The sequence below is a fragment of the Prunus persica genome, chromosome G6, assembly GCF_000346465.2.
Source record: "Prunus persica cultivar Lovell chromosome G6, Prunus_persica_NCBIv2, whole genome shotgun sequence".
In the NCBI taxonomy this organism is placed as follows: domain Eukaryota; kingdom Viridiplantae; phylum Streptophyta; class Magnoliopsida; order Rosales; family Rosaceae; genus Prunus; species Prunus persica.
This window is the reverse complement of record NC_034014.1, coordinates 26,445,581-26,468,082: the sequence shown is the minus strand read 5'-3', so window position 1 is coordinate 26,468,082 and position 22,502 is coordinate 26,445,581. Positions and strand designations below refer to the sequence as shown.

General features: G+C 36.7%; 3 protein-coding genes across 10 annotated transcripts; 2 read left to right on the top strand and 1 right to left on the bottom strand.

Annotated features, from left to right (window-relative positions):
• Nucleotides 1,727-11,987, top strand: LOC18773530 (influenza virus NS1A-binding protein homolog). Of its 8 annotated transcripts, none has more exons than XM_020565936.1 (12): nucleotides 5,875-6,003; nucleotides 7,062-7,137; nucleotides 7,422-7,587; nucleotides 7,960-8,141; nucleotides 8,265-8,933; nucleotides 9,032-9,109; nucleotides 10,057-10,432; nucleotides 10,513-10,712; nucleotides 10,846-10,922; nucleotides 11,170-11,271; nucleotides 11,427-11,613; nucleotides 11,702-11,987. In XM_020565936.1, the coding sequence occupies exons 3-12, from the start codon at nucleotides 7,425-7,427 to the stop codon at nucleotides 11,795-11,797; spliced, it is 2,130 nt and encodes a 709-aa protein (XP_020421525.1). In that variant the 5' UTR covers nucleotides 5,875-6,003; nucleotides 7,062-7,137; nucleotides 7,422-7,424; the 3' UTR covers nucleotides 11,798-11,987. The 8 variants fall into 8 exon arrangements, with proteins under 8 accessions (XP_020421531.1, XP_020421528.1, XP_020421525.1 ...); XM_020565941.1 differs by having other exon boundaries at nucleotides 7,389-7,587; nucleotides 10,063-10,432; XM_020565935.1 differs by having other exon boundaries at nucleotides 7,389-7,587.
• On the bottom strand, nucleotides 12,226-17,328 carry LOC18774392 (protein SIEL). Its single transcript, XM_007206553.2, has 8 exons — nucleotides 16,418-17,328; nucleotides 16,246-16,323; nucleotides 15,615-15,848; nucleotides 15,344-15,535; nucleotides 15,039-15,179; nucleotides 14,726-14,815; nucleotides 13,721-14,256; nucleotides 12,226-13,262 (listed from the first exon to the last, which is right to left on the bottom strand). The coding sequence occupies exons 1-8, from the start codon at nucleotides 17,093-17,095 to the stop codon at nucleotides 12,335-12,337; spliced, it is 2,877 nt and encodes a 958-aa protein (XP_007206615.1). The 5' UTR covers nucleotides 17,096-17,328; the 3' UTR covers nucleotides 12,226-12,334.
• Nucleotides 20,265-22,502, top strand: LOC18774386 (macrophage migration inhibitory factor homolog). Its single transcript, XM_007207441.2, has 2 exons — nucleotides 20,265-20,579; nucleotides 22,071-22,502. Exons 1-2 carry the CDS (start codon nucleotides 20,469-20,471, stop codon nucleotides 22,296-22,298), a joined length of 339 nt encoding a protein of 112 aa, XP_007207503.1. The 5' UTR covers nucleotides 20,265-20,468; the 3' UTR covers nucleotides 22,299-22,502.

Here is a 22,502-nt window from a genome sequence, read left to right as displayed (position 1 = left end):
AGATGAGAGAGTAAGAGTAATTGCCACGGCTGTTGACACCTGCCAATGAAAGCAGCAGAGACCCGTGACATAGCCTTCCTCCACCACCTTCGCCGATGATGGTCATGCTCTTCCACTCTCCTATTCCCTCTATTTTATTTTTCCTTCTCTCTTTCTCTTCCCAACTCTCACTTTACCTTTGGATGGAAATCAGGCTAAGAAAGAAAGCATACATTAGACATTGGCAACTAAATTTGCAATTCCAAATATGTAATCTAAAAGAAGCCAAATCCTTTTGTTGGTTGAATTTAACAACAATGGTTGGAGAGTATATTACATCACTCAATATATATATATATTTCCATTAATGTACATACTTCTCATGCTTCAAGTTACATAAAATTTGAATTTGGGTACTTTAAAGCCATATGGTCTTTAATTTAATTTAAGCCAAGTGCCAACTCAAAACTTCATCCCACGTTTCATGTTCCTTTCATGTTTTCACAAAATTTTTATGCTCCCCATCCTAATATTTTAGCCTTGTTGTGGTTCAGTTATCGCAACTTTTCAAGAAAATTGTGAATCGACCGATATATTGCGGTATGGTAAAAAGAAGAACCATGAACCGACCAACATATTGAGTTATACCGCAATTGTCGGTATAGGGAACAACATAACTTTGCATAACTTTCTATCAACAAAAAAAAGAGTCTGCTCATGCTTTAAATTATTGTTGAAATAAGCAGAACTTTCTATCATCATCAATGATTTTTTAACTCATATACGGAGAGAATGAACTTTATTATTAAAAATAAACCAATACAATCTACAATCCTGCTAATGCATAATTAATCAACTAAATAGTTGATTGCAAGCCAGAGATTATCTCAGCTAACCCACTAATAACAACCTAACAAAATTACCAACACAACCGATGAGTTTGCAATACTAATTAAAACCGAGGTTCCTACTAGATAAAAGTTTAATTATTCACTAATTACGTTATATTAATTCACTAAATATTCAAATTATATTTCTTCACAGCCGAGATTTAAAAAAAATAAACAACAGAGGGAACTTCAAAGAGATTTGCAGTGAACACATTTCATTAGTAATGCATTCAATCAAAGCCTAGGTGAGTCCCACAGAGAGGAAGAAGATGAGAGAGAAGGGTAGAATAAAAAGAAAAAGAAGAAGAAAAGAAGAAGAGAGAATAGAGAAAGATTCATCTAAATGATGAAGTCCTAGCCTTTGTAAGTTAATATAAAATATTTATAAGTATTTATTTTAATAATTAATTATATTATATTGCGATTTGTGGTATACCACATTATTTGAATATACAGAACCGCATATTACAGTTGGTTCTATAAATCGCATATTATGATCAATTTTCGTGATAACTCAATTTAAATGCTTTAAAACCTCAATCGCTATTTTCGATCTAAAATGTCAGCCCTACTATCACATGTTCCTAGACCATTCCTCATTTTAAAGCAGAATAATGTTAGAGAGATTATCTTTTTCTTCTTTTTTTTTCATTACATAATAAATCAACCAAAAACTGCTGTTGTTTCTTTTCAATCCAAAACACAAACAAACAAAAACTGTCCTCTTTTAATAATTGACACATATTCCATTTTCTGTACAACTGCTGCTAACATACACAATTTGTGAAAATTTCCATAATTGGAAGAAGAAAAAGCATCGACGACTAACGTGCGCTGGGGTGTGTAGTATAGTTGGCTCATTTAGTGTGTTCTTTATGAAGTATGGTAATATTAAGCAGAAACTAATCCCATTTCGCGCTCTCTCCTTCCTTTTTCCGGCAAAGCCTCTTCATTTCTCTTAAACCATTGTCAGAGTACGGTACGCTCTCTCGCTCTCTCTCTCTCTCTATGAGATTATTTTATCTTGGTTCATGTTCTACATGGAAATAGATACAGACTCTAATGGCTATCTGAATCATATGGTTCCATCAAGATAATGAGCTTGGCGTTTGCTAGTTAGTTGCAGAGTTTCAGGAATTCTTAGGGTTCTAAGAAAGACTCTGTTTTGGTGAGGTTGGTTTGGTCAAGAAAGAAGTTTTTGGTTATTTTCATATGGTTTGATCAAGATGACGAGCTTGGATTTTGTTAGTCAGGTGCAGAGTGTCATGGATCTAGTGCAAGAAACTGTTTTGATGAGCTTGGTTTAGTCAAGGTTGAATCTGTTTGGGTATTTAGATAAGAAAAAAGTGGTTTGTGCATATCTTTCGTTTTCTTTGTCATATACCCGAGTTTTCTAAACTGGCGTTTTTATTTGTTTCTGGTTCTGAAAGTGCGGATGCTTGTAGCTTTTTCACAGAAATATGATGAATTGGGTTTTTCTTCTTCTTCTTCTTCTTCTTCTTCTCTACAAGCCTGTTTGTAATTCTTTATTTATTTGCTTGATTCAGGTTTGTGATATATTTTCATCGTGTTTGTATCTGAAAATGGGGGCCGGAAGGAAAACAGAGACCTTTACTGCACCGCCTAATCAAGGCCTAGCAACCTACACTACATCCATGAGAAATTTGATCAAGAAACACCTTGGTGGAGTCATATTTGGTTGCAAGGACATCACAATCGATGAATGTCTATCTAAACAACTCTTTGGTCAGTGTTCTGAACTTTTTTGCACGTTTTGGTATTGAACTTCATGTCATGTGCACCAATTTGTTCTTATCTATGTTGTTCCCAGTGCATTGCCATCTTCACCTTAAATTCCCTTTTAATGAGCCCCAAAGTATTGTAGCCTGATTTATCGAATACACAAAACTTTCTGCAAATAATGAACTTTTTTGTCTGTTGATTTTGTGCACTACTACTGCTCATTTCATGTTATAGTTTTAGTTTTGGGGCCACGAACTCATGAGATGAATTCAATTTCTTTCAGGCTTACCAGCTGCACACTTTCTATATGTACAGAACATTTCTCCGGGCTTGCCACTTTTTCTCTTCAATTACACTGATAGGAAACTTCACGGAATCTATGAGGCTGCTGGCTATGGGCAAATGAATATCAATCCCTGTGGATGGACCACTGATGGTTCAAATACTACGCCATTTCCTGCACAGGTATTAAATAAAATTTTCTTCAAAATTGGTATAATTGTCCTGATTCAAAATTTTCTTCAAAACAGGTTCTTAGTTAAGAAAAGGATTTTATACTGATATATTATGTTTCTACATTAAGGTTAAGTTCCATGCTCGGCTGCACTGCCGGCCACTGCCTGAAAGTCAGTTTAGAGGGATAATTGCCGACAACTACTACAATGAGTTTCATTTCTGGTTTGAGCTTGATCACGCTCAAACAAGGAAGCTCACATCTAAGTTAGCATCTGGAGCAGTTGCTCCAAGTACTCCTGCAGTACAGATATATAAGGGAGCATCTGTAGCAGTTTCTCCAAGTCCTTCTGTACCTCAGAAATCTCAGTTAGCATCTGTAGAAGTTGCGCCAAGGACTTCTGCACCTCAGATATCTAAGTTAGCATCTGTAGGAGTTGCTCCAAGGACTTCTGAACCACAGAAAACACTGAATTGGAGAAGTTGTTTTGTGGCTCTTCCCTCGCATGACACAATAGAGGAACCTGAGTGGCTTGAAAAACTTACATCAGAGGCTGAGGATTTGAGTAATTCATGTCAAAATTTGGATGTCCCAATTGCGTTTGGAAGATACGATCCATTCAAACCCCAATTAGATGTGAAGGATGCTGAACAAGTGGGGCAGGAACGTGTATACAAAAAACTGAAGGATTTAGCGATCCATGATAATCTTAACAATGAATGTCAAGACATGTCTTTGTCAGGAGATGTTGAAGATAGTGTTGCAGGAAGTTCTCACTCCTCGTTTGATCAAAGAAGCAGAGAGAGTCTTTGCTCCTTGTCTGCACAGAAGAGTGGAGAGATCCCCCTATCCTTGTTTGAGCATCAGGCACTCATAGCTAAGGTACATGATGATTTAGTAGTTTCATGAAATATAAGTTCTAATGCTAGGTATCCCTGTTTGTTTTCTTTTTAACAACCACAATTATGTATTATATTATTCGTATCAGTTGATTGAAGAGGTGGGAGAGCTAAAGGCTTTTAAGACGGAACAATCTCAGAAGATTAGCTGTTTGGAGTACAAGCTGGTAGTTAATACAATGCTAAACATTGCTCTCTGTTTCCTTACTTTATGTATTGGCACTGAATTGGTCCAAGTCATTTTGATTCAAACATGAAGAAATGAAGCCTTTTTCTCATCATTGATCTTACTTCTTGTTTCTTCTTACTTTGGCATTTCAGGAGCAGGCAGAGACTGAAATTCAACGCTTGAAAGTTTGGTTTGAAGATTGAATCTGAGTTAGTGCACTACTTGTGAGCATTAAGTTGTATGCTTTGAGATATGCTTGTGGATACATAGTATACCACTGTAAAGTTTCATTCTCTCTTGGGCTGTATGAGTTAATTAGTAGCAATGATAGAGTTGACATTATATGCTGTATGAGTTAGTCAAGGATGAAATGTGCTTTGCTCTGGGGCCTTTGGTAGACATGGCAGGCCACTTACAATTAGAATTCTTATTAACCCATTAATACTATGAGCTTTTGCTTGTCTACAAGTGCCTAAGCTTTGATTAACGTTTTTTTCTTTTGGTCGAAAAAGCTTTGATTAACTTGATCAACAAGTTAATCGACTTGTTATCGTGGGTATTAGGTTGTAAATGACACCATTGCAACTACAAGTTCTCACAATAATGCCATAACAAGTTTCAACATATATGAAGGATTAAGGAATCATCCTTTTCTTTTTCCTGTTGATAAGAATCAAGAATGCATGGGGCAAAAGAACCGGGGCTTTATTTTGCTACTTGGAATAAAACCTCTGGTATTTGGACCAAATCACGTTCTTCAGTATTTGGGCCTCGCTTCATGCAAAGTCTCCATTTGCATTTGTCTTTTTGGTCAAATATGTGCTTTTTCTTTTTTTGCTTTTCCTCCTGAGGAGGTTTTGCTGAAATAAATAATAAATTCAAGAAGTTGCCATAGTGCACCATCACTTTTACCTCTTGGTTGGAAATCAGGCTAAAAATCAAAACATGATTGGGCAAAGTGGCACTGCAATTTGAAACATGTAGTCTAAATGAAGCCAATTCCTTGTTTTGATTGAACTGATACCTTAAAGCCACAGGGACTACAATTTAATCTAGAGCTATATAAGCTAATGCCAGCTCAGAACTTCCTCTCACCAATCCTTTTCTTTTCCTGTTTGTCGACAATTATTTGATGCTCACAACATCATACTATTTTGGCCTACATCGATCACATGGGACACTCATATGTTCCAAGATCATTCCCCATTTGACAAAAAGGAATAATGCTAGAGATAATTTTTTTTAATGACATTGCTTTGCTTTTTATTATTATTTTAATAAAAGTGATATTAGAGGAGATTTAGACACAAGACTTCGAGTGCATGAATATTTACTTTTAATCATTTAAACTACAAGTCCCTTTGCAATTAACCACTTTAGCTATATGCCTTTTAAAAATAAAAATAAAAATAAAAATACAATAGTCTAAACTATAAGAAGAAGGAAGTTTCTCAAACACACTCAACGAGTTCGAATTTGAGAGCAGTGACTAGCAAATCAAAACTCTTTTTCACTAAGTTAGACCCGTTCGCCATATTGCTTTGTTAAGTGGTAAGTTAACATACACAATTTGCAAATTTAAAAACTTTGCATTAGTAGGAATTCTCTTCCAAGTGTTGGTTTTCAAGTCTGAATCTCCCACCTCGTTTGATTAAAAAAGTTAAAACATTGTGAATTCACAAATTTGCTATAAAAAGCATTGAACACTAAAGTGCGCCGGGGGTGTAGTTAGTGGGCTCAGTTACTGTTTGCGTTTTTACAACACAAGCTCAAGCTCGTTCTATTTCGCGCTCTCGCATTACTTTTCTCGGCAAAAAGCTTGTTGATCTTCCATAAACGCTCGTCACAGTCACAGTACGGTACGGCACGGTACGCTCTCTCTCATTTATTTCTCTCTTGGTTCGCATTCTACATAGAAAGTGATACATTTTAATGTACTGGGTATCTGAATCATATGGTCTGATCAAAATGACCAGCTTCGCTCTCGTTAGCTAGTTGCAGAGTTCCATGGATGCTTAGGGTTCTTGGTCTAAGAAACTGTTTTGATGACCTTGGCTTGATAAAGCTAAAAACTTTTTGGTGATTTCGATAGATTAAAGTGGTTTGTGCATATCTTTCGTTTTTTCTTTCATGAATAACTCGAGTTTTCAATTTCAAATGGCGTTTTTAATTGTATATTGGTTCTGAAACTGGGGATGCTTATTTCTTTTAGCTGTTTTGTATTTACTGTGTTCGCTCATGGCACAGAAATAGGATCATTGGGTTTTGGCTGCAATCCTGAACATAATTATGACTTGGCTTTGTTGCTTGATTCCATGGGTTTTATGCATTGCTTTAAATTTCCTTTTCATTTGTATAACTAAAATACTAATATGCAATCGAACAAAAAGTAAATACCTTTAGCATAGTAGACAATAGTTGGACTTGGTGATAGTACTTAAACCCAATGTAAGCATCATTTTTGCAATATTACTGAGTGCAATTTATATATGAAATTTACTTATAAAGGGTATATCCAAGCACAAATTAATTATTGCATGACATACCGTACTTGCACACCATGTGTTCAAAAGCATGTTCTTCATACTACGAATTTAAACTCAGCTCCTCTAGAGCCTTACATTAACCGGTTTCTGAACTAGATGAGAGACTGCACTTTTTTATTTTTTCTTTATGCTCTCAATTTTCCAATGATTTATTCTTGTTTTGTGAGCCTTCCGTTACATATTGTTTCATTCATATTGATCATCTTATTCTTTTTAAAGAAACAAAATGATGAGATTGACTGATTTCTTCTTGTTACCCGTTCAAGTGCTTTCAGCATTGGCTTGTCATAAAAGGAAAGGAATCTGAATAATGAATTGTATTTCAGATTTTGTTCACTATGCCTTTATGCTTATAACATTTTAGTATATAAATTTTTTCAGAGGAAAAATACAAAAAGAGGAGTAAGAACTAGTACTCGGGATAAGATTCCACATAGGCCTTCTATCTCCACGCGGCGTAAGTCTGTCAGCCTTTCAACAAAACAGTTAAAACAAACCAGCAAGAAATGCAGAGTGATTGTTCTATTATGTAGTCGTTTCATAACTTTACTCATTTGAAAATTTTCGCTGATTTCCGATGCATTTGATGGTCCTTTTGGGCTGATTAATATTCCCCTCCTCCCATTCCTGTTTCATTCATTTGGTGGTAACCTGTATTGGATCACATATGTCTCTGTCTATAGCACATGACCTTTATTTATTTTTCAGGTTCATGATATAATTTCCTCCTCTTTGTATCAGAAAATGGGGGCTGGAAGGAAAACACAGACCTTTACTACACCTCATCCTCAAGACCTGGTACCCTACGGTGCAAACATGAGAAATTTGAGGAAGAATCACCTTGGTGGAGTCATATTTGGTTGCAACAAACTCACAATGGAAGAATGTCTTTTGAAACAACTCTTTGGTCAGTGTCCTGAACTTTACTGCATGTTTTGTTCCTAATTTTTGCATCTCCCATTTTCAATTTTTAAATTGGTTATTGTATTGTTTTTAACATTTAAACCAGTGGTGTAGTGATATTTGGTATTGAACTTCATCTGCACCGATTTTTCTTCTTTCTGTAGCAAGTGCATTGCCATCTTCACCGTTTTTTGGCCTGCTGCCTCCACCTTAGAGTCCCCTTGTTAATGAGCCCCAAAATATTATAGCTAGCTTTATTCTGTACACAAAACCTTCTTCAAATAATGGACAATTTGGTTGTTACTTCTGTGCACTACTACTGCTCATGTCTTGTTTTAGTTTTCTTTTTCATTCCATGAATTCTATATTCTTTCAGGCTTACCAGCTGCACACTTTCTCCATGTAAAGAATATTTCTCCTGGCTTGCCCCTTTTCCTCTTCAACTATAGTGATAGGAAACTTCATGGAATCTATGAGGCTGCTAGCCACGGCCAAATGAACATTAACCCATATGGATGGACCACTGATGGTTCAGAGAAAACGCAATTTCCTGCTCAGGTATTTAAATAAAAGTTTCTCATAATTGATCTAATTGTGCCGAGTTATAATTTCATCTTAGGAAAAACAAGGTCTTGGTCAAGGAGATGCTTTATACTGATATATTCTGTTTTCTACATTAAGGTTCAAATCCGAGTCCGGCTGCAGTGTCAACCCCTGCTTGAAAGTCAGTTTAAACCGATAATTGTTGACAACTACTACAATCAACATCATTTCTGGTTTGAGCTTGACCACGCTCAAACAAGTAAGCTGGTATCACTGTTAGCATCTGTGGTGGTTACTCCAAGTACTTTGGTACGACAGAATACATTGAAGTGGAGAAAAAATCTTCAAGCTCTTCCCTCAGATGACAGAATAGAAGAATCTGAAGGGCTTGAACCACTGACTTCAGAGGCCAAGCATGTGAATCATTCAAGTTCGAATTGGGATGCCACAGTCTTTTTTGGAAGCAACAACTCATTCAAACACCAAAAAGATGTGAAAGAGGCTGAACAAGTGGAGCAAGAACTTATATACATGAAACTGAAAGAGTTAGCACTTAAAAGTAATCTTAAGAATGAAGGTCAAGACCTGTCTTTATCAGGAAATGTTGAAGATCGCGCTGTCTCGAATGAATTGACCTTGGAGGACACTGACAATCCAAGGGAGCAATTGGGTTTTGAGGAGAAGAGGGGAGAAAGTCCTCCCTCCTTGTCTGAACAGAAGAGCGGAGAGAGTCCTTGCTCCTTGTCTGTGCAGAAGAGTGGAGAAAGTCCTCAATCCTTTTCTGACAATTGGGCAATCATAGCTAAGGTAAATGATCATCTTAGTAGTCCACAAACAATCTTAGCTAATGTTAGGTATCCCTGCTAGTTTTCATTCTATTTACAACCACTCTCTTAAATATTCAGTTGGTTCAAGAGGTGGAGGAGCTAAAGGCTTTTAAGGCAGAACAATCTATGAAGATTGGTTATTTGGAGCATAAGTTGGTACGTAATACAATACTCTGTTTGTTAAACATTGCCATATTTCTGTTTCTTTACCTTATTTTTTCTGCTGAGCCATCTGAGAAGCCTTTAATAGCATGCATTAAGGATGCATTTTCTCATCATTGGTACTGAATTGTTCCAAGGATTTTGATTAACACATGAAGCAAGAAAACCTTTTTTTCTTCGGACTTTTTTCTTGAATTGATCACAGACAAAGCTTCAGATCCAATTTATGTTATTATTTCTGTCTATTGTTTCCATTTGTTATGAACCTTTTATTATATTGAAAATCTAAATAACAATTCAATAAAACCTAATGATGAAGACTGCATATAATATTATAGGCTCTTTGTTTGTCCTTTTTAGTTTCTTCCTCAATCTACGAGGTTGTCGGATAAGAATGCTAGGTCCAGACTCGATGACTGTGGTGTTTGAATGACATAGGCTTTGTTTAACTTTTGTTTGCAGAAGCATACTCTTGTGAGGAGTTGGGGCTTTTAAGCATCTCTGTTTTGTTTTCGTCAAGTTGTTGAAAGTTTGGTAGAGAACCGTGCAGTTATGTTTTTAACAATTTCATCTTTCTGTGAGTTAGGGCTTTCTTGTTCTATTGGCCTTTTAGCCAATTATATTAACTTAAGTCGGGAATAAAAGAAAAGATAGATTAATCTGGTCTAGGGAAGGTTTTCGTTGGACATCAAAGTCATAGTATGAAACTGTTAAGTTATGATGATTAAAAGCAACATATGGTACTTGTTTTATTCTTGCTGTTGGCCAAAAAGGGCAAGAGCGGTCTTGTAGAAAAACTTATGATATTAATTTCTTTAGACTTTAAAACTTGCTCCGTGCCCTTATGAAACCATGAACTGTATAATTAGTGGTGCATAATCAACTTAATTGATTCTTATTCCTTATTTCTTCTTACTTTGGAATATATACTGACATTTTAGGAGCAGGCAGCAATGGAAATTAAGCACTTAAAAGTTTGTTTAAAGTTGGAATCTGAGCCTACACCTTCCATGTTGGAATCTGAGCCTACACCTTCCATGTTGGAATCTGAGCCTACACCTTCCATGGTACATATTGACGAGAAAGTTGCTGAATCATGTGATCTGCTGCCTCCTGATCCTAACGAGTCAATGTATCTAGTTGGAGGATATGATGGCGACTCATGGTTATTGGCATTGGATGCTTATTATCCTTATCAGGATATGATAAAATCTCTGAGACCAATGACCTCTGTTCGTTCATATGCCTCTGTTGCACAATTGAATGGTGATCTTTACGTAATTGGTGGTGGCAATAGTCATCTGTGGTACGATACAGGTATTAGCTCTTAGTCAATTTGAAATTTCTTTCTTTCTGGGATTAATACCTCCTGACATTTTGTTGGTCATTCTCTGAAGTTGAGTCATACTGCCCTGCTACTGACGAGTGGAAGTTGGGCCCTTCCTTGAGAGAGAAAAAAGGAAGCTTAGCTGCAGCTACTACACATAACAAGATTTTTGCCATGGGTGGTGGGAATGGAGTTGATTGCTTTTCAGATGTTGAGATGCTTGATTTAGATGTTGGACGATGGATTCGTACACAGTCAATGTTACAAAAGGTTAAATATTAGGACAATGAAGTCCTTCCTAACTGCACATATTTCTTGTCCTTGAGGCAAAATATGATATGTGTTTTCCTTGGCAGAAAATTTACCTCATTGTTCTTGATTTGTGCTGCTTTTATTTTTCCAGCGGTTCGCTCTTGCTGCAGTGGAACTCAATGGTGTGCTTTATGCGACTGGTGGATATGATGGGCATAGTTATTTGAAGTAAGATATTAAATCTCTTTTCCATTGTTTAGTTTTTCTGTGGGTAGATATTGACATCTATATACTCCATGAACTGCATATATGTATTGTCGCTCAATCTAAGGATAAGATACAACTTAAAAGAAGCAAATTATATCTATAACAGCATTAAGGGCAGTAGAAGAATAGAATACCTGCATCTTAAATCCATTATTTTATACTGAAACTTTGTTATATCCGTGGCTGACTTGAAATGTTCATATCTCAGGTCTGTTGATAGATTTGACCCCAGAGAACACAGTTGGACAAAAATTGCATCTATGGATTCGAATAGGGGTTGCCATTCACTGGTTGTTTTGAATGGAAAAATGTAAGTACATTTCTTTAATTTTAAAAGAACTACCGAGTATCAATGCATTTAAGAGTGACATACTTGTCATCAGGCTTCAAACCCAAGTTTCACTTTTCTTTTGTCGAAATTTGGTGTTTAACCTCTCACCTTCAAATGGACGTTTACTTTTGCAGATATGCTCTAGGTGGCTTTGATGGAAGTGCAATGGTCCCAAGTGTGGAAATTTACGACCCACGGCTTGGGTCATGGATGCCAGGGGAACCGATGAATCACTGTAGGGGATATTCGGCGGCTGCCGTCGTCAAGGACGCCATATATGTAATTGGAGGGGTGAAAGATGGCGACAGCATAGCAGAAACAGTAAGTTTACATGTTGCCCATGCTTTCCAATTTCCATCTTATGGACAGGACTTTTTTGGGTAATTTAGCAGTTTGTATGTAATGACAGGTTGAATGCTACAAGGAGGGGCAAGGTTGGCGGGAGATGACCACGAGGGCTATTAGCCAAAGGTGCTTCATGTCTGCCATTGCTTTTTCGATCTGAGCTGATCATGCAATGTTGCATGCTGTTAAGACCATTTCATTTCATAGCGAAGAGTCTTTTGGTTAATCGAACCCGTTATAAAAAAGAGCATGTACATACTGTTGATATTTAATGCATAGAGGAAGGGCTTCTGTTATCAAACGTGGATACTTTATATTGGATGAAATTCTAACTCATCGGAATTTTAAAACTTTTAAAGTCGATTTGTTTGGTGAAAAGAAAAGTTATCACGAAAAAAATTAACACAAACAATTTAATACATGAAAATTTGTATTTAAGTTTCTTTTATTTGAACAAGAATTACATGTAGATTTCGCGGACATGCAATTGAATGTAATTTGTAAATGTAATTTTTACATCTCAAATTGGCATCTTACCATTGGAGATGCTCTAAGAATTACCTCCAGAAAGAGAAACGAGGAGATTTCAAGAAACCACTTTAAGGGATTCAGCGATTAATTTCACCTATTTAGTGCAGTTTTCTGATTAGATAAATACATTCTTATTCTAATCACAGTAAAACAAACCACTCAATCTTTACTTAACCATAGAAAGATAAACATCCTTTTCTCGGCAAAGATATGTAAGCTCATGTCTTGGACCCCAACGTTTGACAGAAGAAACATCCTCAACCTCAGACAAACATTCCATACAAATACAGACCCTAATCGTAAAAGAAAATGCTTTTGGGGTTTTGTAAAAGGGTGCGGTAAACATAAATACTCTGACATCATCACAGCCTCCAAAATGGTTTAAATCCAAGAAGACGAACTGAGTTGATTCGTTGTCTTTATTTACAGTCATTTTCAGCCACAACCTACTTTCAGCTGAAATGTTATGAAGAGTGATATGGCATGGTATACCAACCGGCAGTCCCGCAACAAACCGAAGAGGATTTTCGTACTCATTGTCAGGTATATCCAGCTCTGCCTTCATGTGCTTGAGTCTACCACACAACACAAGTTGCTTGAGGGAGAAGCTTTCAAGTACCCTTCTAATGAGAAGGGGGTTAAAGGAAGCTTCATTGAGAGAAGAAGAACCAAATTCGGATGATAATTTTCCGACTCCAATTATAAACCTGGATGGTTCAACAGATCCATCTCTAAGGAGATATTCCACCCGTGACATCATACTAGAGAGCTTTCTCAAGGTTCCAAGATGACAGCAAATTTCCACTTCAGACAATCTGAGCATACAAGTCACAAGTATCAGCTCCAAGATATGTAACTCCTCCTCTTCAGACAATCTTATAAACGCACTCTTCAGATCTCTAAGCCTCCTGTCCAGCTTTCCCAATACTAAGTCCAATTCTCCCATTCCACAAGGAAAATGTGTTGAAGACAGGAAGTTCACCCATGCCTTTGTAAGCAGTTTCACTATCTGGATATATTGCTTCGTAAAGGAAAATACACCAGCAGATGCATGCGAGTCAGAAGTAAATGTTGCCAACTCCTCCCTGCAACTTCTGCATGAAGCCATTTTACAAAACAAATAAGCAAATAGGAAAAAATAAAATAAAAGAACAGGTTACATTGAGTAGTTCTTAACAAATATGGCATTCAACTAAAGCACATGAAAGAGTGTATAGGAAATAAGCATATCAAATACGTCTAAGATTTATGGCTGTTTATAAGGATAAATATATAGTAGACATTCCTTTGGCCATGTAGGTCTAAGGAAGTTCCCATTAGGCAACTCAGTCTGCCACTAGATGCATGATCCCAAAGCATGTGTATCTTTCTGGTGTATGTAAGGTTAAATTAAAAGATCTTTGTGAGTAACGTACTCCATAACATAGGCTTTCCCCCATTCAAAAGGAGGCCTGAAGGGGAAATTTTTGTTTCGCTTCGCTTTTTCTTTACTGATTTAGGGAAATACAGATCATGTCAATGCAATGGATAATGCAGAAAATAATGGTACTACCTCAAAGTCCTCAGTACTTCATTCGTAAATCCTGACAGTACAAGTGGCCAGATATCCTTCACCTTTGCAAGAATAACATTCATTGACTTGGTAACTTCATCATGCACGTCTAGCTGGTATTCTACAAGTGAAGTTCCTGCTTCCCTTGGCTTCTTTATTGTTGGAGACAAAATTTCAGAGGTTCCACCTGTCTTTTGGGGCAATGGCATTGCAATGGAACCAATTATCTCATTACTCGTATAGGTTGGAACATTAGCATTAGGCAAGCAAGGCTCCCCCACTTTGAAGTTGAACTCTATGGCATATGGTCCTGAGGATCTACTGCACTGAGACAAGTAATCCAAAAGGCTATTTTGATTCATAAGGTCACTCAAAGCCTGAGAAATCCTTCCCAGGTATGTAACTGCATAAGAAAATATTGTAGGTGGAATATTGCAATCACGTTCATGTGAAAGTGGAGCTGATATGGCCAGAACTAGCAAGGCGGCCACTCTCACACTATCAAAGCCCAACTTGCCATTAGACATTGGCTCCATCTGATAGAAAAGGAACAATAATTATCAACTTCTTCCAATAGAAATTACAGTCGCAAACAGCACAAAAGGTAACTAAGAAAATAATATAAACAAATTGAGAGTTCCAAGCCATTCCTAGATATAGAAAAGTTCCAAAACCTGTAACACAACCTAAGCAAGAAAAAGTAACTCTGTATTATCCTTGGGGCTGTTCTATGTCATGCTCTCAAATATTTTTTATCCATCATTCTGACCATATACCACAATAAAAGCTGTATTCAAAAGAGATTTATTTTGAATTCAGCTCACAAACTATCACATGATGTCTTGAATCATTAGATTTGAATCAAACCTGTCAATAACACTTTTTTGTGTCACTAAGCAGGATTGAATTTCATTTGTAGCAGCCACCCAGGCTCACCAGGAAGTTGGGTGGTGGTATTTATCTATCTTAATGATCACATGACAGCATATATTGAGGCCTGCTAACCTGTGGAAAAACCTCCTCAATTATGCGGACCACAAACTTTCCATGATTTCGTCCAATATGAAACAAAACAGATAGTACATCTGCTTCATCCTGGAAAAAAGCAATTTTAATTAGTAGAAGTAAGAATTGGCACACAAAAAAAAGGTTGAAGTAAGAAAAAGAAAGACAGAACAAGTTATGAAATCACAAGTACATAGCCCAACAAAGCTATTCCTAGAAATTGCATGATTAAAATGACCAAACTCACACCATCATACTAGCTCCAAAAGAGAAAATCTGTAACTTTGATCAAGGGAAAAAATGGAAAGCTGACCTGTGGATGTCTTTCCAAATTTTCTAAAAGGGCATCAATAGTTAATCTAAACAACTTCAACTTTTGCAGCTTTGCCAATTTAAGTATTTTCCTTGCTGAAGATCTTATGAGGGTATCATTGTCAACCAGGGTGCCAAGAAACTGCAAAATCAAGTAACAAAACCATATTAAGCAATATGTACTTAGGCGGTTTCACAGATGTACCTGGTGCATAGAATTTCTAATGTACTTTTACTGATTTTTAATGTACTCATTCCGTATAATTAGTTGATTAACAATGAACTTACAAAATTTCAGAACATTACCATATGCATGTGTGTTTCTTGCACTGTCAGACAGTCAAAGGATGCCATTCGATGCATAGTTTCAAAAGCTTGTAGCCGGACAAGAATTGAGTCATCATTCAGTACATCCATCAGTAAGTTTAAGGCTTCTCCAGCAAACTTGGCAGAGAGTATGGTCAGTGTACGCAGAGAATGACATGCAGCTTTTCGCACCTTCAGATTCACAAATAATTCTTAATTAGAAAGCATGCATATAGTAAAGTCCCTTTCACAAAGAGTAGATATATGTTACCTCATGGAATTCATCCTCAAGCCCATGCATGAAAGCTCCAGCAACACTTGACCCTGATGTTTCTAGTTGTTCATCAGAGCACTGAGCAAGAGATTTCTTTCCCTTCATGGTCACTAGAACTTTCTTTGACAGGGTTTGCAAAAGAATTTCCTCAGATACCATTTCTATCTTCCCAAGGGCACAAAAAGCTTCAACTCTAACCTCCATGCTCATGTCTCTCACTGTTGAACAAAGCTACAAATATACGCAATCCATGAGACATCAGGATAGGAACTCTACATGATGCTTTATACAAAAAATTTCCGACTCTCACTGAGACAGAATGATAGGAAGAGAATGTCCTACCATTCAACAATGCAGGGTTAAGGGTTGCGATTTCCTTAATGATCTCCTAGACAAAATTTGACCGGAACAAGTTAGCAAGACTCTTTGGACAAATATGTATAAGCATGAATGGTGAGTATGAGTTCAAGTCAGCATGAGCATTAGCAACTAAAGCGAGGAAGTTTATAACTTGATGACTGTTGAGACCAAAGCTCAATTTCATAGAGCAATGCCAAGATTGAAGTAGAATAAATTAAATAGGTCAATTATTATAAGACAGATAATATAATCAATAATAAGCTATTACTTTGACAAATACTTCATCAGACCAATATGCCTTCGTCTCCGACTTGCACGCCACCAGCATTAGACCCCAAGCACACACCTGTGCGTTCGTTCATGATGTGCAATACATAAAGCAAGTTAGCACACAAAAAGAGAAAAACAGAGAGAAATCAATTTTATTAAGAAAAGCTCACCGTGCGAACTGCAGCCGATCTAACGCAATCTTCCATGTCGTTTAGAAGCTCAACTGCACGGAAGTAGCACCCTTCGATCATGTCAGGGTCCTCAATAACACCGTTCTTGCTCAAGTCAACAAGTCCGTCCAAAGCAACTTTCCTCACGTACGGATATGGATCTTTCGTAAACCCTAGAAACAGAGTGAATAACAAATGAGGCTGTACACCAAACCTGTCGGCGTTTCTGAGAAGCCATGGCCGTACGGAAAGAGATGGACTGAAACAGAGCGAGGCGAATAAACGGTCGTCCAATTCTTCAATGCCGGGAGCTAGGACTCGGTTGCCCTCCGCGATAGAAGCGAGTGCGTCGAGAGATTCGGCGGCGACGCGGGTCGAATCGGTGGAAAGGAGCGAGTGGGAACAGACCGAGTCGAAGACGACGCCTGAGAGGTGGGGGAGTCGCAAGGCCATGTCAGTGAGGAGCTTGAGAGTGTGGTGAATGGCGAGCGGGTCGCGACTGAGTTGGAGCGAGCGAGTTAGGGTTTCGATGACGGAAGAGATTGTGGGCGCGGTAGTTGAGGGGTTGATGATCAGAGACCTCAGGGAAGCTAGGGCTGAGAGAGAGAGAGGTTCGTTGGTTGAAAGTGTTGGAAGGTTGAGAGGGTGGTCGCACGTGAGGAACACGTGGTCCTCCATTGCAGAGGTGAAGCTTGGTTCTGCTAGTAGAGTCTACACTCCAGTGTTTCAAAGAAAAAACCACGGGAGCGGGAGACTGAAACGCATCGTTTCATGACAGACCAATCATGGATTAACTTGGGCCGGTTCATGGGTCATGTCTTTTGTGTGCTGTCCATTATCAAACTCAGTTGGTCCATTACCCATCTAATTTATTGATTTTTTTTCTTTATTATTTTGCAGTAACCCCTCCACCTTTCAAGTGATTATAAAATACTACGGTAGTACATCTACGTGATCTATCTTGTACACATATCATAAACTCCCTATAATATAAATGGATATTTATTGATACTATTCCCTAAAAGGGAGAAAAATAAACAATATCATACACCCATATTATAATACAAATACAATAGGCTAGAAATCAATTTTGGTCTCTGTAGTTTAGCACTTTAACCACTTTTGATCATATAGTTTCAATTCCGACAATTTTGACCCTGTAGTTTGGTATTTGTAGCAAGTCAAGGACAATTTAGTATTCCTATCAATTTCTTTGACGATGCAAGGGGCAATCTCGTCAATCCAAAATTCTTAAGCATAAAAACTCATTTGAAACTCTCCTAGGGCTCGAAATTGGTCATTTGGGTTTAGGGTTCTTCAAAAATTGAGATTAGTAGTAAAATTTGCCCTAATATGAAATGGGTAGAATTTCAAACAAGCTTTTACGCTCAAGGGTTTTGGATTGACGAAATTGCCCTTTGCATCGTTAAAGAATTTGATAAGAATACTAATATGTCATTGAATTGCTACAAACACAAAATTACAATGGCAAAATTGACGAAATTGAAACTATAGGATCAAAAGTGGTTGAAATGCCAAACTACATGAACCAAAAGTAGCTTTTAGCTTATACAATATGTACCATGTAACCATACTATCATAATATTCTATAATTTCTCCTAATTTTCAAAGGATGATTGATATATATTAATTTCAATCAATCATGGTTAACAATATATATTATTACACATTTAAAATTTTCAGAAAGTAATGATGTAAATATATACATTTTAAGTTAAAAATATGTGTTTAAAAAATTAATTAATTTGCACGTGAGAATATTTTGGCTTTCGTAAAAATTAAAAAGACAATGCCCAAACAGAGAAGCCTCCATATATTTTAACTTCTTCTCGATTTTTCAATTTTTCTTGTTCCTGCTTTTCATATACTTCTTGTTTTCTTCACATCAACAGCACTTGCGGTCGTGGAAAATAAAATTATCTACCCTCTTTATAATGAAAGGTTGCGCAGCTGTAAGTTTTTCTAAGTGGGAAAGAATAGCTTGACTTTAGAACACATGTTTTGCATCCATAAATCAAATCAAACTACATATATCTCATGGCGTTAAACCTAATATAATCATCAATGTCTAATATAATAATATTTAGAAGCAATAGCCATTCCCAAAGAGGTAGGCCGATCTTCCTCCATTTCCACCCTTTAATTAGAAAGGTTTAACTAGTCCACCAAAATAACAAATTTAAAAAATTTATTCATAGCGTCGGACGTGATTTGACTTCGGTCAATTATTTAGGATAGTGAGTCTCGTGTTACATCTATGTTTAAATTTAAGTTAATTTAGACTATCACCTTTATAAAGTTGCTAAACGAACCTTATGATCTAAGTACACCCTATTATTTAAATCAAAATGTAAAATTATCTAAATACACCCTATTTAACTATCAAAATATCCCGAGAACACACTAATACCAATCCTAAACCTAATTTCTTTTTTTTTATATGAATTCGTGCCCTCTTTTCAAATTTTGAGTTTGCATCAAAATCTTTAATTCCATAAGCTACTGTGGAAATATTGCCAGAGACATTGAGTGATTTATCGAACTTGCAAACCTTGTTGATCTCGCATGCAAATTAGAAAACTAGTGAATTAGTAATTCGATATATTCTTTTTTGTCATTTTATATTAGGGTAAATTAGTAATTCAACAAATAATTTGATAGTATTGTGTACTCAGTTAATTTTAGAGTTCGTTTAGCAGCACTCTAAATATATAAATCTTTCTAAAAGCGTATGATAATGAAAAGAAAATAACGTTCATACAATAATATAACCAATCAATTACCCATATGGAAAACATGAAACGAACAAGAAGATGGATTGAGCACCATTTGGGTTGAATTTAATTCATTAAATCTTAACGACGTGCATTTGTGGACGTTGTTCATATTTGTGTCTTGAACAGAATTTAGAAACCTCTAAATCATTCAATCTTCAATCTTCAATGCATGAATTTGTCGGGTCATTTCCGTTACTAATTCGTGCTTAAAGACCACGTACCCTAAAACAAAGATAGAAATTTGGATTAAAATTCTCCTAATCATGCTCCTTAATCAATCCAATTGCACCAGTCAACGTCTGCTGTCAAATCCATCTCTGGTTTAATGGAGACTTAAAGGGTTTTTTAAGGGAGAAAATTAAAATTCTTTAACGATAAAATGGGCAGAACTACTATAAAACTGATTAAAGAAGAAGAAGAAGAAGAAGATTGCATCATGTGAATGGCAGAGACCATCAAATCCGGCCACTATTCAATCCACACTAAATATTAAAAAATGACTAAGCAAATTGAGGTAAAATATCAAGTCTACGAGTCACGAGAGTGAGTGGCATTGGGAATATGAGTTACAACTTACAATTAACTTCTTTCACTGTAATAAAAACCAATGAGTCTCTCTCTTGGTTGCATATTCGCTTTCAGATTGTACATTGTATGTTATTCTTTTATTCGCTTTTGCTTTGTTGTTGGGTTAAGTTGGTTGAGTTTTATTTTTTGGTGTATTTTTATGTCCTTTTGTGAGTTTTTAATGAAATTCACTTTCGACCCCAAAAAAAAATAATTTCTTTTTATTTAAAAATCACTTTTTTTCCTCAAAATTTATAAAGCAATTTCACTAGTTGACAAAAAATGTGTACTCCCTTTCCTTCCCTCTAAACTTTTGTTCATAAAAGAAAAGTGTAATTAATTAGCACTAAATACGATTAAGAAGATATTACTTTGATTCCTCAGTTCTTATAAGTGTAATATACATCTCATCCATTTATTATCAGTCTAATCATATATATTGGCAAGAAGGAAAAGTATCTAATTTGAGGGCAAAACATTTAAAACGTTTAATTCGGTATACTTGGTATTTGTTTGAAGTTTCCAAGTTTGCAAGTGTGTCTATATATTAGAGGAAGATTGAGGAGGGAGAGAAGGTGTTTGGTCTCTCTGTCTCTCTCTCACATATTTCCTTCCACCCACAACACGGCTCTTTGTCCAAGTTCAAACTCAAAATCTCAAAAACTCAAAAGAAGGAAGATCAGAAGATGCCTTGCCTTTACATCTCCACCAACGTGAACCTAGATGGATTTGACACTGATTCCATCTTTTCTGAAGCCACCAAAGCGATCTCTTCCATCACTGGAAAGCCTGAAGACGTAAGTTTCTTTCTCTTCCTCATTCATGTCAATCACTCAGAAACACACACACACACACACACACACACAAAGTTGAGTTTCTTAATTCAATTTCATGCATGGTACTTGGTATTTTGTAATCCGTTAATCATGATTAATGCTATATTCTTATCTCCCAAATGAGGTAATGTCAACTGGCCAAAACCAATATTTTACAAGTAAATTATAGAGTCTAGAGACTCTAGACCCACTAGCTAACTTTTAGTTGATCCGAGTAAAGATTAGAGGCTGTTCTTCTGTAGCAATTAGATACTGGGAAATCACTTGTTCTGCTTTTTTTTTTTGTAATTCACAAGGGAGATTTGATTTTGGGTTCCCTTTTTCTCTTTCTAGTACCTAAAATCATATCAATTGCTTTTAGCTAGTGTCTGCCCAGATTCTGTATGAATAGAGTAGCAGATTGAAAAGAATTGGCTTCTGTAAATCAATGAGCATCAAGGTCTCTCAACCTTGTAAGATTGGAATTTCTTGGGACTCCCCCCCAAAACAAAAAGCCCTCATGTTACAAAGTCAGCGCAGATGGGGGCAATCTGTGCAAACCTCAAGGAGGAGCAAGGGGAGTTGGTCTGGTAGTCAAACTACAACAGGGCTGCATATTGTAGTTTGTTTATGCTGGGTTTTGTCGAGGGCTAGTGCCTAATGGGGTTTTACTGATATGATACGTGATGTGTTGTTTTGATATACATTGACTCATTCTCTACTAATTTGTTGAAATTATACTAGTCTTTAGTTCGTAGGAGATTTTGAGTTCACACCTCTAATCCCATTACATCTACAATTCTTTGGTTTTTGGCGTTTCGCAACGACTTAAAGTTTTGGAGAAGAAAAATGCTTGGCAAGCTGTGACATTAGCCCAGTTTAACCTAACATGCACTGAGCTGAGACTAGTCCCATTTGGCTGGGGAGGGCAGCCCCAGAGTGGCTTTTCTCCAATCCTCGAAAAGCCATGACCATTGTATATAATTTTGTCTTGAGTTTAAAAATCAAAAGTCAGCTGCTGAGCTCTTCTTAGGATAAACAAGATATATGGGAACCACTTGATGATATTTAAGTATTGGAGTAGCTGTCTGTCCTCTGGTTGGAGCCCCACCACTTTGTTTCCGGCTTTTGAGAATTTTCCCACTCAATAATATGAGTGCCTTCTGGTTGGTTGGTGTCTGCATCAACCCATTTCAGCATAATTCGACCCTTGACACACTAAGGTTTTATTTGGAAATAATTTTGTAAGAAGCACTTTTGTTTATAAAATATTTGTATAGAAGCAATTCCCTTAGAAGAATGTCAAAAAATTGGAAGTGTGATTTCAGAAGAACATATAAATTTTTTTGCCGAACATTATTTATCAGAAAGCGCGTTTTACCCTTTCAGAATTACTTCCAATCAAAATTTTCTTTAATTATCCCATTTAATTGTATGTTTAATCCTTGAACACACACTTTGCTTTGGGTGCAGTATGTGATGGTGTTGCTTAAGGGATCGGTGCCCATATCATTTGGCAGGAGCACCAGTGAGCCAGCAGCATATGGTGAGCTAGTAGCAATGGGTGGAATTAACAAACCAGTGAAGAGGCAGCTGATTGCCACCCTTGGCACAATCATGGAGGCCAAGCTTTCAATCCCAAAGACCAGATTTTTTCTTAAAGTTGTTGATATAAGTACTGCAACAGGGTCTAAGCTCTGATATGGAATTCAAAAAAGATAAAAGAAAGGTTGAGGTTTTTTTTTTCTTTCGGTCTGAAAGAAAGGTTGAGGTTTAGGTTCATTGTCTTCCGCATTTGTTGGCCAAAGAAATAAAGGAGGCTAAAGTTGCATTGTTTTGTGCAGTGTTTCTAATTGTAGCAGGACAAAACCCACCAAATGAAAGTGACCAATGGTTTTTCTCTGA

Excerpts from the sequence above, each read along its gene's own strand:
- LOC18773530 (XM_020565942.1), top strand. The coding sequence starts at position 2,453 with ATGGGGGCCGGAAGGAAAACAGAGACCTTTACTGCACCGCCTAATCAA. Across the intron at positions 2,616-7,959 it reads TCTATCTAAACAACTCTTTG|GCTTACCAGCTGCACACTTT; the intron begins GTCAGTGTTCTG and ends ATATTCTTTCAG. Across the intron at positions 9,110-10,056 it reads GTTATTTGGAGCATAAGTTG|GAGCAGGCAGCAATGGAAAT; the intron begins GTACGTAATACA and ends CTGACATTTTAG.
- LOC18774392 (XM_007206553.2), bottom strand. The coding sequence starts at position 17,095 with ATGGAGGACCACGTGTTCCTCACGTGCGACCACCCTCTCAACCTTCCA. Across the intron at positions 16,324-16,417 it reads GATCGGCTGCAGTTCGCACG|GTGTGTGCTTGGGGTCTAAT; the intron begins GTGAGCTTTTCT and ends ACGAACGCACAG. Across the intron at positions 13,263-13,720 it reads GAAGTACTGAGGACTTTGAG|AAGTTGCAGGGAGGAGTTGG; the intron begins GTAGTACCATTA and ends GGCTTCATGCAG.
- LOC18774386 (XM_007207441.2), top strand. The coding sequence starts at position 20,469 with ATGCCTTGCCTTTACATCTCCACCAACGTGAACCTAGATGGATTTGAC. Across the intron at positions 20,580-22,070 it reads TCACTGGAAAGCCTGAAGAC|TATGTGATGGTGTTGCTTAA; the intron begins GTAAGTTTCTTT and ends CTTTGGGTGCAG.